A 15,506-nucleotide genomic window follows, 5' to 3' on the forward strand; every position below is an offset into this window, starting at 1 on the left:
GAAAATACAAATTATTCCTGCACTTTATTTACTATATTATATGTTCTTGGCAGTGAACATTAATATATGATTACAGCCAATTGGTAGCTGTTGCATTATTTTCCAGTTACATAGTTCACAAAATAAAGAAAAGAAAAAAAAAAAAGGATATTGTTGAACGATGTTTCAAGTGAAATGTTTTTCTTCATCCTAAATTTAGTCCCAAGTGGCTAATTAAGGATTATAAAAATGGGATGGAGATCAGTATCATTGCTGATGATCAGGTATCAAACTGTAGATTTTTCGGATGGCATTTTTTCCATGTCAACTTCTTGAACATTGCTGACACTTCCTTTGTACCTGTACCACTTTGCACACATGATAAAGTAACCGAAATTTAGGACCTCCATTGCAGTAACCAAGTAGTAAAAGTAATCCAACCTCCCCTTGTTAAGATCTTCAGGCAACCAGTCACCAGTTGCAGCCCCAGAAGTTGTTTTGTGAACTATAGAAACCAAGAAACCACTAAAGTAACTTGACACAGCAGAACCAACAAAAAAGAGAGACCCCCCAATGCTTCTCATGTTTTCTGGGACTTGCTTGTAGTAGAACTCAACTTGAGCAACAACTGTAAATGCTTCAGACAATCCTATTAATGTCAACTGAGGTACCAACCACATACCAGACAGAGAAGAAATTGCACCTCTTCTTGGTTCTACACCTACAGGCATTGTGAGAGCCAAAGTTCTTCTCCTTTCCTCGACAATGGCGGATACAAGCATGGTGACTATGGCAATAACCATGCCAACACCCATCTTTTGCAGGACAGTGATGCCACCTTCTTTGCCTGTGAATCTTCGTAGTGCTGGGACTATGATTCGGTCATAGACAGGTATCCAGATAGTGAGGCCAAGCATAGTGAAGACAGTATAGGAGGCTGCAGGGATCTTGAAACCAGTATTGCCTAGGCGTCTGTCGAATTGAAGTGCTTGGAAGACAACATATGTTTGCTGTTGGACTAGGGCAACATAGTATATACTGGCTGAAACCCATATGGGAATCACTCTCATCAAGCATTTTACTTGTTCCACTTGCTGCATACTGCAGAGTCTCCATGGATTGGCTGCTGATCCGTCTGCGTTTAGTTGGTCTTCTGGGGTTCTGATAGCGGCTTTGTCTACAAATCTGAGAATTAATGAATATGATTTCTTTTGTTTTGTTGATGAGTGGTAACTGAGTATGATTAGTGATTTGTTATATGAATTAAACTATTGGTGCATACATAAATCTTAGACAATAAAAAGATTAATGTGATACGTTACATCTACTTTATAATAAAAGAACATTACAATCTAATAGACCACATTCAACCACGTCAGTTTGTATACCTCCTTGTGTAAGTAGTATATTTGTATACCGACTGATAAGTATATTAAAACTCGAAAGAACTATAGCGTGATCGACATTATTTTAAAAAATAACAGATATTAATAGTTTTAAGGAATAATAAAATTCGCAATAATTAGTAAATAAGCCGTTTACATTACCTGAATTGATCGGTGTAAGGAAGCTCAGTGTTGATAGAACCGGGGGGAATGTGGTTGAAAAGGGAGAGCCATGGTTGCTCTGGTAAGTTCAATTTCTTCTTCTTGACTGTAGCAACTATAACTCGCAGTATGCTCAAAAAAGGACTACCCTCAGGTTTTAGTTTCACATAAACTCGTGAACCAATGAAGAAAAGTGCGCAGGATAAGAACATCAGAAAGGTAGGAATGGCTAAACCCCAGGCCCAGCTCACATCGGATTGCACATACACAATTATTGTCAAAGACACCATCATGGCAAAAGTGAAGGTAAAGTAGTACCAATTGAAGAAGCTGCTGATTCCCCTCTTCCCAGATTCAGTGTTGGGATTGAATTGGTCTGCACCAAAGGCCAAGTTACATGGCCTAATGCCACCAGCCCCAACAACTAGAAATCCGAGTCCACCCAATAGGAAAGCCAGTTGCCATGGTGTTGGGCCATGACATCCCCCAGGCTCTTCCGTTTCACAGTGGGGAGGATGCAGTTTTGCAATTCCTGCTGTAAAAGTCAGCGCGAGCATCCCCTGATTTCAAGGAAAAAAGAGAGGAAAAAAAAAAAAAAGGAACAGATTAGAATGATGCTACTGTTTTGCAAGGTATCAAATAGATACTTAATCATTTGTGTATAGTCTGAACTTAGTTTGGTATTTGATAAATAGGAGTACTAGCAGTAGTACCAAAAAAGAGGCGACTGAGGCAAATCCCAAGGTCTTGTAACGGCCAAAGTAAGTATCACACAAGAAAGCTCCGAGTAAGGTAGCTAAGTTGGTGGTGCCATTGAAGACATTTATAAGAGTTGTAGCAGTGATGCTTTTCATGTTGAAAACAGTAGTGAGATAGACCAGAAGGTTTGTTGAGGTGCCAATCGTCCCTAGCTTCTCAAAGGTCTCATTGCCTGCATTTTTGGGTCATCAAATAAGAGGGGGAAAAAAGATTATGCAGCAGAAAAAACCGCATGATCATATCTCTTTTTCTTACCTATAACATATGGCATGGCTTTAATTCCTCTGTAGTTTATCTTAGGCTCTTGTGCTGTGATGGGTTTGATCTCGTTCTTCTCCATGTCTTTCTGCGCCTTCCCTTTGCTGGCCTGGTTTTCAATTATATTCGTCTGCAGCACAGAAAGTGTCTCGTGGAAATATAGAATGAATCTATATATAACTGTGAGGATGCAAATTGAGTTCTCCCTACCTACGTACCCCACTTGTAAGTTCCCCTTCTTTGTAGCGTACTCGTTCTTTCACTGATCAGTATTGCTTGTCTTGATATGAGAGTTTTACAATTACTACACTATTTCAAAGTTCTCAATTTTGACCATACTACTTGCATGCAGGGCATACAAAAGAGTTTTATATTGCAAGTTAGTGTGGAGGTCATACAAAAGACTGAAAGAGTCATGTGGATCTGCACCTTGATTTTGATGCTTTCCATTAATCCAAAACAAAAACCAACTTTCAGACTCTCATCATGTTGCTGTGAAACCTCATCAAGAAACCACGAAGTACTACTATAAGCTACCAGCTTGTTATAATTTCATTAGCAGCTCCCTAATTCATTCTGATTTGTTTATGCTGTCTTGTTTGTACTCGTGATCTCCATACCAGGGAGAAATAAAAGCTTATCTTGTAATATCCCATATGATAATCATAAGGATGAGTGGTATATGAGATCCTATATTGCTCGAGAAAGAGAAGTTCTTCCTCTTTATAACGTTCAAATAAGACGTCAATTGTATTTTGAAGTATAGACCATGTAGTTTGGAACGTCCATTGAGACTGCGTACTAGTCAATAATACAATTGGAATCCAATTGGAAACTTATAAAGAACAATAATTTTTTATTTCTAAATAATATGAGATCTCATACACTACTTACTCTTATATTTATCATATAAATATGGATACAAGAGATCATACATAGAACTCAAATAAGTTTTGAGGTATTGTAGTTTTCTAATTCAGTTACCTCTATGCAAGTAATAAAGTCGTTGTCAGACCAGATCAAGTGGTAGTAATAACTAAGATATTTTATCTCTCTGCATATACAGCAATATTAATTTTTCTTAAAAAACATCCGTCTCTGTCATATTTCTGGTGCAAGTATTTGAGGTTTAATTTTGATCAAATCACATGGTTTTGAAAACTGCAGATCCTCGAAAAAGATGTGCAACAAAGAGTCAAGGACCCTCCTCCAGTATTGCTGTATTCTGAAGCTTAATCATCATGCAGAGAGTGACAGCTAGCGATGCAGCATGCATGCATGGATGGTTCAGCTTCATGTTGATCAGTTCAGGATAACTCTAACCCTATTATATGTGGATCTTTGATTCAGCTGAAAGATGACAAATAAAGGCAGCGGCGCTTCCGTTGTTGACTACATGGTTATAGTGTCCTAGTGCAATATCTTTAATTTCTTTGTTTTCACTAGGACTTTTTGGACTACAGGTCATAGTTGGAAAGGGACGTACTGTATTAATTTGCTTATGGGAATTAATGCTATAAATATATATATATATATATATATATATCATATCTTTTATATATATTTTGATAATGTGACAATATTTAACTATTAAATTTTGATAATGATCACCATAAAAGTTAATTAAAGAAATTATATTTATAATTTTAGAATGTACAATCTTCACACATTCCTTTTAAATTTGAGAGTCATATGAAAAAATTATTCTTATTTTTTTATAATATATCTCATTTTTTTCAAAGAGTATGTAAAATTTGTACATCTTAAAACTATATATAATATTACTCTAAAAAATAAGAGTGCTTGATGACCTCATATATAGATAATGCCATGCGGATGATATATATCATAACTCTTTTAATATTGGCCAGAAACGTGAAGCTAGCTAGCTGGACCTCGTCTCTTTTCCAAACATATATAAATAGGGCTGCAAATGAACAGATCTGCTTGTTAACAGTTTGATCTCGACTAGTATAAACTCGATTCGGATTCAGTTCATTTGCTAAATGAGTTATTCGCAATCACTAATATTGGTTCAAATATTAAACGAGCTAAACTCGTGTAATCTCGACTCGACTCGGTGTAGGCTCGTGAACAAAATTCGTATAAACTCGACTCGATTTGTTATGGGCTCGTCACAATACTTGTAATGTTTCTACATATATATATATATATATATATATCCTTACACATATTATTTTATTGTATATATTTTATGTGTTATATGTATTATTTTTTATACTTTGTATAAGTAATATATTTTGTTACTTTATCATGTATAAGTAACATATTTTGTTACTTTACAATAATAATGTATTAAGTGATTGAGTTAAATTATTGCATGTTTTACATATCTAAAACTAATATATTTCAATTATTTCATGACATTATTATTAATTTTAGATGGATAAATGGTTAAGAGGCATAAATTCAAGTTGTGAGTTAAATTGGTTGATAGTATGATTTATGCTTAATTTTATAATTTATAATTTAATTGGATAATATTTCTTTACATGCACAACACATCTTTAATATTTTATTATTCCTTTTTATTTTTCTGGTTTTACTCTTTCATATAGGCTAATACTAGTAAGGGCTACCCAGTTGACCAATTTTATTATGTTTCAAATTTTTAATTATAAATAGACAGAAATTTATCTATATTTTTAGAATTTTTTTTTTCTGTTTACAACACATATTATAAGATAAATTTAGAATTTTTTTTTTTCTGTTTACAACATATATTATACACACGATCTGCATAATATTTATAACTATAATACAATGATTTATAAGAAACAAGTCACAACTATGTACAGATATTTTTAAAGTATATATTACAAGAGCGATAAGTTTGAAAGGAGATATTTAAACCATTCAACTTACTGTCTTGAGAACGGCATTAACAGAGAGTACATTTAACTTGTTTTGGCACAATTGGTTGTCTTTATTTATCAATGCGTGCAATAGGATCATTTATTCTTTAGTTGAGATTTGAGCAAATAGTATTAGTATAATAGTATTAGTACAGTGATTATACTAATACTATTATATAGTTATACTAAATTAAAATCATTATAGTAAATATTAATATATAGTTATACTAATCACTATAACAAGTACTAATACTAATATAGACTATAGTTATAACTTATACCTATATTAAATCTCTATAACTTATACTAATATATTATATAGTTATACTAATATAGTTATACTAAATCACTATAACTATATATAGTATTAATATCACTATAGTATTATTGATAATACTATATTATCACTAACATATAGTAATAGTACTATACCAATAGTATTACTATATACTATTACTATATTATTGAATCTTTATATATATATATATATACACACACTAGTAAGGGCACATTGCATATGTGCCTAATTGCAAAAACATGAAAAATATTCTTAAAACATATACTAACAATCATAAATGGTACTAACAGATCATATATAATTTCTTTGGATGGTAATTAATTAAATCATTTTGTCTATAAAAAAAAAAAAAAAAAAACTCTGCATTTAATTAAAACATGTGATATTTTAATAATTTTACTCATCAATATAATAAAAAATAATTTACATACTCCTCATTTTACACTATTTTGATAAGTCCCTCTCTGGACGGATCTATGGCAAGTTGTCTACACTTGCCAAACGATAGGGTTTTTAATATATATATATATATATATATATATATATATCCCCTATACTTAAAAGCCGTTATAAATGTGAACAGTAATGAACAATAACATGAATAGTAATAAACAGTAATACGTGTTATACGCTTTTCTTCTTCAACCTTACGTCCCTCTCTGCATCCGCGTCCCTCTTTACATCCTCACAGCAAAATCACCACAAAATTACAGCAAAACCACCACAAAATACCACAATCCGCATCCCTCTCTACATCCTCACAACAAAACCACGACAAAATCACAGTAAAACCATGGCAAAATCACAAAATCACCACAAAAATACCACAAAATCAAAAAATCATCACACAAATCACCAAATCAACACACAGGTTTCCACACAAATCAGAGTCGTCGGCTGGAGCTTGGGAAGGAGGGAGAGTCCGTGAGAGAGTGAGAGAGAGTGGGCATGCATGAGGGGAGCTCGCTAGAGGGGGATGGCCGGTGGGAGGGGAGGCTACCGTGGAGGTGGTGGCGATGGAGGATGGTGCACGGCGGCACAGCAACATCAAGCCCATTTGGGTTGTGCACAGTCGAGAGAGAGGAAGAGAGAGCGTGAGAGAAGGAGACCGGTGTGGGGGTCTCACCAGAGTGAGGTGGTGCCGGTGGAAGGGGCGGTGAGGCTCACCGGCGCATGGCGGCGTCGGGCTGGGCAGAGGAAGAATTGGTTTAGAGAGGGGCAGTGTACCGCGTACACGTGAGCTGAGGGAGGAGAGAGAGAGAGAGGGGAGGGAAAAGTGAGGGAGAAGGAAGAGGGGTCTGGTCCCTTCGTCTTGGGGTCTTCAAAACGATCTAATGGTGGAAGATACTGATTTGAAAATGCGTAAACATTAACTTAATTAAAAATACTGAGAGGAATTAATGTAGAATATTATTTAAACTAATATTAAGGTCATCATCGACCTTATTATTAACACACAGGAAGATTTATGTTTGGTAAAATGCGAGGAAATGCTGTGAAAGAAACTGGAAAGTAGAACACAAGAGGGTACAACTGTAATTATAGCAGGTCACACAGAGGCATAAGTGGCTCAGAAAGTGTCAAACAAAAAGAAAATCATATAAATAATTAGAATTTTAATATAATTTAAATATCATAATATTCTTAATTAATGATTTTCTACCATTATAATATTTTTAGAGTTTCCAAAATAGAAGAGACATACTTTAATGATGAAAAAATGTTAGAATAATATGGAAATAAAAGATTATATTTTTTTAGTGCTCCCTAGGTCATTGAATAGTATGGTTGAATTCTACAATTCATATATTTTGTTAAGAAAACTATTACTAAAATATCTGAAATCTTTTAATTTTTATATTACTCATATTATTGTAACATTTTGTTATCATTATGATGCTTGTTAAAATTTATTTTTCTTCTTTTGTGTATTAAATTATTGACTGATTAATTTTATTTTAAAAAAAATATTATTTTTATATTTTATGGATATTAGTCACTAAAAAAACGTGCATTGCACGTCACTTTACAACTAATATATATATATATATATATATATATATATATATATTCTCTATTCATCCATCGAGTATAGACAAGAGTCACAAGACAACTTTATCTATTTATATTTTTTATTTGGCAACTTTATCTTTATCCCATCACCCATGCCATCATGTAAATTATTTTTTAAGTCAAACTTTTGATTTTTTGGTTTGAACTTTGGATGAAACGTTACACACGAAAAAATAAAAAAAGAAAAAGCAAGATATGGGACCTAGGATTTTTTTTTTTTTTTTTTAGTTTGGACAGACTTGAATTTGAGTTTGGGTCTTTTACTCTTTTACGAAGCAAGACGCGGGACACAGTTCCTTGGTGTGACGTTTTTAGACTGAGGGGATGGATTGCACAAAGAGTCAGAGACTTTGCATTGTTTTTGTTTGGCCCATGAGCAGAGTGAGAGGACTGAGGAGAGACCGTGATATTGAAAACTCAAAAGTTCAAAACCCTAATATTTCGAAAGAGGGTCATCGTCTCAGTGGTGCGTTGTGTTTTTTCTTCATCTTAGGTTCGCTCTAAGCTCTCTATTTTTTTCATCTTAGTGGAGTTTTTTATTTTCTTCATTTCAGTACATTGTGGCATGCGAGTATTGTGATTGTCGATCTCATTCTCTCTTTTTTTTTTCTTCACCAGTTACCTTTATTCTCTCTATTTCTCGGTTTCTTGTATTTGTTCTTTGTCCCGGTGTGTTGTAGTATAGTTATTCTCGATTCCCTTTTTGTTCTCTGTGGTGTGGATCTGAGCAACTATTTAGATTCTTTTTTTTATTCTTCTCGATTCCTTTTTTGTTCCCTCTATGGTGTGGATCTGATGCTATTGGTTGTGCTGGTAGTAGTGTTGTTATTTTTGTTGTTGATTTTCTGCTGTTGTTTTATAGTGTTGTTAAGATTAGTGGATTTATTATTGTTTATATATTTTTTATTCTCTTTAAACTAAGACAAACTTTTACACACTTATGTAACTGTCAAATATAGAATTCACTCCTATATTCAAAGGTGAAGGCTAACATATTTACATTGATTTATTTCTAATGAGAATGTTGGCTCTTATGTCATATGTGCATAAGAAATGAGGCTGAAATGAATAAGAGTTGGTGGACTTTTCAGTTTTTAAATCTGAATATGTGATTTAGAAGTTATTATTGTGAACCTGTGATACCTTAGAAGTTGGAATTATTTTCTTGTTTTAGTTTTTAACTATATTTTGGCAAGTGATGAATTATTGATTTATCATGTGCTGCTGACTGCTGTGCATTAGAAATGTGGCTAATTCGGCTAAAGTTATGAATAAGAGTTGAAGAATATTCTTCTACCATTTTTTTAGTTTGTTTTCTTAGTTGATGCTATAATTAGTGATCTACCATTTGAAATTGTAATTTATTGTCATGCTTTAGAAGTTGGAATTATTTAGCAATTTGTAAGTTTGTAACTATATTGATTATTGTGAATGTTCTGTATAGTTAATCTTTTCACAGGAAGTATTCGATTAAAAAAAAAGTATTCTCAATCAAATGAATCAAAATCAACCTTTGGATTAAAGTTGAAAAGATTGTATGTAGAAAAGAGAACATGAAAGATTGTCGTTAGCAACATTGGTTTCTCAATACTTTCAAAAGAATAGCAAATTCTGAATCGTTGATTTATTTGCAATAAATATGTTATATAAGTAGTGAATAGTGCAATCTAATATTTATTAATAAAATTCTAGTTAAAATTTATTAAGAGAAATAATCTTATTTATGCATCATATTTAACTCGAGCTCGAGTGAGTAGTTCGAGCTCATATCAGCTCGTTTATTTTTGGTATTTGAGTTCGAGTCGAGCTTGATCTTAATATATGTTAGGCGAGTCGAGTTCGAGCAGATATATATGCTAATCGAGCTTGTGACCCCTAGTTCGAATTCGACTCGACTCGATTCATTTACAACCCTAAATGATACTCGGACTTATGGACTACAGTTTGAGTTTTGCACGTTTATCTTTTTGCTCTTTGAATTTTCAATTTTTTTACTTTGCTTCATGTATTGCACGTACAATTTTATTTATGAAATCCATCTGCCATATTTTTATAACTAAATATTCTGTTGGAAATGCTGTTGTGGCATTCCCTGTGCCTATTTTTGGGCACGTGTCATGTCACATGGCTAAAAAAATATAAATAATTTAAAAACTAAAAAATATTTAAAAATTCTTAGAAAAGCAAATTTCAAAAAATATATAAATAAAAAAGAGAAAAGGATATAATTTGGGTGAAAAAAACTTGTGAACTAGACCGAACCACGGTTCGGTTCAGTCCGGTCCGTTATCGGTTTTATTTTTCTCAAAATCGGTCAAAATCGATCTGGTTTCGATTTTCCTTTTTCTAACATTGAATTGAGCAGATTTTGAACCGGACTGATTCATATATATATATATATTAAATATTTATATATAATTTTATATTATATGCTAAAATTCTAATTTATATAACATTAAATTTTAAAATCCTATTATTCATGTATAACATTATCATTAAAAATTTTAATTTTAAAACATAAAATCTTAATCTTATACATGAACATTTGATCATATGTTATTAATATAAACTATATATATATATATTACGGATAAATACATTTTGTAGGATAATAAATTATAATATATATTTTTTATAAATACATTTCTATAAATTTGATTATATACACTCATATAAAAAGTGTATGTAACCTCATATTATCGCTAACATATATGTAAGCATGCATATTATCATTAACATATATAATCAAATATATAAATAAGTTAGACACTAACATAATATCACTAGCATATTATCACTAACATACATAATCAAATACTATATGACTATATCATACTATTATATATATATATATATATATTAATACTAATTCTAGTACTAATACTATTAGTAATCTACTATATATAAATAACTATATAAACCACTATAACTACTAATACTATATCACTAATAATCCACTATATATCACTTTAGTACTAACTATATAATCCACTAGCTAATACTATTCTAAAACCGAAAAAACCGGACCATTGCTTGGGTTAGCATCTTGAGAGGCAAACCACGAATTTGTATCAAAAAAATTGAGTAGTTTAGGGGAACTTCTTGGATGCTAAGACCAGGAGGCCATTGTCTTGAGTACCATGTGGAATCCTTTCAAGTTCCAGGTTCGATTTGTAAGAACACGTACTTTCTCCTGGAGAGTTGGAAAAGTAAAGAGAAAAGTGTTGATGTCAATGTCATCGATCATAAAACCTATAACAAAGCTCCAAACAACTTTTACAGTGGCATGAAAAGTTTGTTTGTTGAGTGGCTTAGTTGAGATGAGCTTCCCAACAAGGGCTACGATGGAGAGATTCTTCACAGCTTCTGTTTTAGGTTCTGGAACTTGCTCGTTCCACGACAGGGCTTCAGCTTGAGTGATAAGCTTCTCTAAGCTCTTGTTTGGATTCGAAACTCACCTCAATTCATCTCATCTCATCATATTATAATTTTCTTAAATTTTTACACAAAATATAATAAATAATTTAATTTTTTCAAATCTCAAAACAATACTAATATTAAAAATAGTATTCTAATAATATTTTATTCAATTCATATAAAACTATATCAATTCATCTTTGAATCCAAATGGATCTAATGGGTGGGAAGACATGCTTTGAGGGTGAAGAAGAGGAGTGTACGTAACAGGATGGTGATGGGAGGAATAAGAGGGTGCAAGAAGGTTTAGAGCATTAGTATTGGATTCATCAAATTTATTTTTAAATTTTGATGAAAAGTACATGTTTTTCATATATCTAAAACTTCATTATCCTTAACTCTATATTAAATTAGCTATTGAATTCATCAAAATAATAATATAATATTATTTTTTTTCATATTTTATAATTACACTAATCATATGTTAATTAATAATTTAATTTAATTCTTACATTATTATTACAAGATAGTTAGAGATTAAACGTGAATAAAAAGAACCATTGGAAATTAAAAGTGAATAAAAAATAGATTTGATAAGTGAATAGTAATTCTTTAAATTTGAAGAAACCTATCAATTTACTGTAATGCAAAGTTTCACAATTATCTCTTTGACTAATCTAATGCAGCTCTCTTTTGATGAAATTCATCATATTGTATATTTGGTTAAACTTTTGATGAAGCTAATACCAATGCTCTGGCATAAAGGAGGAAAGCTCACCTATCGAGAGAGATGGAGAGAACTGATCATCTAGAGAGAGAGAGATGGAGAGCTGCATTTGACTAATCTAATGCAGCTCTCTTTTGATGAAATTCATCATATTTTATATTTGGTTAAACTTTTGATGAAGTCAATACCAATGCTCTGGCATAAAGGAGGAAAGCTCACCTATCGAGAGAGATGGAGAGAACTGATCATCTAGAGAGAGAGAGTTGGTCATATTGTAAAATGTTTCCATGGTCCATTTTAAGCTGGAATCTCTTATTCCGCAGACGATGAAACCCAACAATTTTTCTATTGTCTATAAAAGTGCCCGATTATTTTAGAATTATAGAAGCAAATCATGCAATCAATTATGTGCATCTTTTTTTTTTTTTTTTTCCTGATTTAACTACAAATTAACTGATCAGTGTAACGAGGAGCGTCCATCAGAGATTCAATTTGAGTAAAATCGAGGCTTTTAAAAAAATTCAATATTATTTTTTTTTCTTGAAAAATTTTTAGTAAAACAGAGACTTAAAAAAAAAAGTTGGTTGTTTTGTAAAATTTAGACTCGCGTACAAATTTGGATATTCGGATTTCCGAGTTTCAAAATCCCGATTTGTCCCGGTACCGTTTCCGAGTCAAGGTATAGCCGGGTACCCAAACCTTAACCTGTAACAGGGTGCACACTCTTAACTCATTATACCATGCATCACATATTGCATCTCCTTCTAAGACTCAAAATTACGTGAATCTTTCTTACTCTAGTTGTATCTGGAATAATCAAGTTCATCTTCTAATTAAAAGGAAATTCAACTGTACATTAATGTTACTGATTATGCAGTTATTACCATGCATGATCTCCAAGTATATCCTTCATAGCTCATAATTGTCTGGTTCTAGCTCTTTCAGAAAAATTTCATGGGTGGCTGTCTATCGAGCTCTCTAATGGGATCTGCCCTTTCCCACTACAAACCTTGCTGCTTGAGACAAAACGGCTAGCAAAAAAAGTAAAGTACACAAAATTTAGAGCTGCGAGGGTCGCAACAATGTAATAGTAGTAGTCAAGCCTGTTCATGTTCAGATCGTGACCCCCCAACCATGGCGATTTGCCTCTTTTCGAAGTCAGATAATGGATGATATTGACAAGAAGGGATCCGAAGTAGTTGGATATGGATAAGTTGAGAAAGAAGATTCCTGAAGCCATAGTTCTCATGCTCTCTGGCATTTGCAGGGTGAATAACTCCATTATTGCAACTGCACCAAAAGCTTCCGTCAGACCAGACAAGACAAACTGCGGCAAGAGCAATGCAAAACTTAAAGGTGAAATAAACGATCCATGTCTCAAAGCTGCTTCACGACGCTTCTTCTCAATAACCCCAGCAACCAACATGCACAGAATTGACATCACAATACCAGTACTTATTCTCTGCTGCATCGTCAGTCTCCTGTCCCTTCCTGTCAATTTCTTTGCCTGGACGATGTAAACGCGCTCATAAATTAAGATCCATATCGAGAGTGCAATCATGGGTGCGATGTTCATCCAGCCTGGTGGAACCTTGAAATGGGTTCCAATGGATCTGTCCATTTGCATCAGTTGAAGGACCCCAAACGTGTTCTGCTGATCCATGGTCATGAAACAACCAATACCTGATACCCATATTGGCAAAGTTGCAACTAAGCATTTAAGTTGTTCCACATGCTGCAAGCTACAAAGTTTCCAACCATTTCTCGGCCGGCCTTGGTTGTCCAATTCACTTGGTTCTGCAATTATAGCAGCCTTGTCAAGGAACAAAAACCTGTCTGTATGAACAAGCCTTATTGTCAACAACTCTGATCCCTTCATGGGAGGATCATAAAATGAGTGTTCGGAGGCTGGTCCGGCAGTTAGCCGATGCTTCCGACAGGCAGCTATGATCACCTTGGCCAAATCTGCGAAGATGTTTCCATCAGGCTTCTTGTAGATGTAAGTGTGGCGGCCGGTCAAGAAAATGGCTATGGAAACACAAAGGCAGACAGTAGGAATGGCAAAGCCTAAAGCCCAGCTGACGTTAGTCTGAATGTAGACAACAGCAGTGAGGGCCACAATGAGAGCAACTGTGAAGGAGAAATACCACCAATTGAAGAAGCTTTCTAATTGTGCTCTTCCTTTCTTGGTCTGGGTGTCAAATTGATCAGCTCCAAAGGCTATGTTACAGGGCCTGATGCCGCCTGCACCCAAGGATAGCATTGCTAGAGCCATGAAGAGGAAGGCTAGCTGCCAACTTTGGGGCTTTGGGCATTGGGATTGCCCGTTGCAGGTGGAGGGTCTTAACTGATGTAGAGCTGCAGTTAGGGTCATGGTCCCCATACCCTGTGAAATGCAACCATATGACTTGAAAAGATTGCAAAATCCAGCTATTCATGATTAGAAATCAGAAAGAGCAGGTCAATTTAATTACCAGAAGAGACGCAACGGAACCTAAGAGGATTGTATGAAACCTGCCTAGATAAGCATCAGAAATGAAAGCGCCTGCAATTGATGCAATGTTGGAGGTTCCATACCAGATGTTAACCACATTTACAACAAATATACCTCTCAAGTTGTATTCTGTCATCAGGTAAACTGCCATATTGGATATCAAGCTCATCGATGCCAACTTCTCAAAGGATTCGTTCCCTTAAAAAATCCACCAAAAATACACCAAAAAAACGCAAAACAATTAATTATCCATTTTGATCAAGTGCCGGAAAAAGAAAAAAAAGCACCATACAGGCACGTTACCAATTATGTAGGCGATAGATTTCCATCCTCCTAGTTTTTTAGTTGAAGAATGATGAGGAGGATGATCAGTAGGGGGTGGAGTAGTACTGTCTTGCTCCAGTACTGAAGAAGAAACTTCCATTTTCTTAATTTTAATCTCACTTTAATATGAATAATTTTATTTATTCGTATCCTGATGATCTTCGATCTTATATATATATATATATATATATATATATATATATGTACCTAGGAATTAAAACTGATCCTGACCGAGTCCCAGCTCCTGAAAACCAGCATCAACAAAGAATATCGGACAAAGTTTTTGAAAAAGTACTTATAATTAATGTTTGAAATAATTAAATCATCACTAGACAATATTCACGTGTACATGAAAGTAATTAGTTTAATTTCCAGCATTAATAGTGGACTTAACCAGGTCGTCTTAACCCATGCCGTTTTTTATGTTGGTCATGATCTTGTTGCTTAGATTTGCAGAAGCATATGTTAATTAAGATTATTAATGCGCGCGAAGTAGTTTGTTAATTAGAACTGATCGATCATGGGATCCTAAATTTACGTAGCATGGATAGAACTGATCTTGGATGGTATAGTTAGCTAGGGTCAAGGCCGGGGCTACAATATTGGAACAATATGTTATATGGCCTAGATCGATCGAGGAGTACTCGTGGAGATCATCCAGAATTCGTTGTGATGGCCTCAAAAACAGAACTTCTTCAGATCGATCGGGTCAATGGGGCGCCAATATTGGCCGGATAACAATTATATAATATTA

The 15,506-nt window shown here is 33.7% G+C and overlaps 2 protein-coding genes across 2 annotated transcripts; both read right to left on the bottom strand.

The window, feature by feature from the left end:
• LOC108999244 (protein NRT1/ PTR FAMILY 2.11-like) lies at positions 1-2,720 on the bottom strand. The gene is made up of 4 exons (XM_018976101.2): positions 2,541-2,720; positions 2,240-2,457; positions 1,527-2,086; positions 1-1,164 (listed from the first exon to the last, which is right to left on the bottom strand). The coding sequence occupies exons 1-4, from the start codon at positions 2,623-2,625 to the stop codon at positions 267-269; spliced, it is 1,761 nt and encodes a 586-aa protein (XP_018831646.1). The 5' UTR covers positions 2,626-2,720; the 3' UTR covers positions 1-266.
• Positions 2,721-12,824: 10,104 nt separating this feature from the next.
• LOC108999243 (protein NRT1/ PTR FAMILY 2.8) lies at positions 12,825-14,918 on the bottom strand. The gene is made up of 3 exons (XM_018976100.2): positions 14,732-14,918; positions 14,409-14,626; positions 12,825-14,320 (listed from the first exon to the last, which is right to left on the bottom strand). The coding sequence occupies exons 1-3, from the start codon at positions 14,850-14,852 to the stop codon at positions 12,887-12,889; spliced, it is 1,773 nt and encodes a 590-aa protein (XP_018831645.1). The 5' UTR covers positions 14,853-14,918; the 3' UTR covers positions 12,825-12,886.
• Between the last annotated feature and the right edge of the window lie 588 nt (positions 14,919-15,506).

Source organism: Juglans regia, chromosome 2 (genome assembly GCF_001411555.2).
Source record: "Juglans regia cultivar Chandler chromosome 2, Walnut 2.0, whole genome shotgun sequence".
Taxonomy (NCBI): domain Eukaryota; kingdom Viridiplantae; phylum Streptophyta; class Magnoliopsida; order Fagales; family Juglandaceae; genus Juglans; species Juglans regia.

Coding starts and splice junctions, on each gene's coding strand:
- LOC108999244 (XM_018976101.2), bottom strand. CDS start 2,625: ATGGAGAAGAACGAGATCAAACCCATCACAGCACAAGAGCCTAAGATA. Junction 2,087..2,239: donor CCTCAGTCGCCTCTTTTTTG/GTACTACTGCTA, acceptor CCTTGAAATCAG/GGGATGCTCGCGCTGACTTT. Junction 1,165..1,526: donor CCTTACACCGATCAATTCAG/GTAATGTAAACG, acceptor ATTAATTCTCAG/ATTTGTAGACAAAGCCGCTA.
- LOC108999243 (XM_018976100.2), bottom strand. CDS start 14,852: ATGGAAGTTTCTTCTTCAGTACTGGAGCAAGACAGTACTACTCCACCC. Junction 14,627..14,731: donor ATCTATCGCCTACATAATTG/GTAACGTGCCTG, acceptor GGATTTTTTAAG/GGAACGAATCCTTTGAGAAG. Junction 14,321..14,408: donor GTTCCGTTGCGTCTCTTCTG/GTAATTAAATTG, acceptor TGCATTTCACAG/GGTATGGGGACCATGACCCT.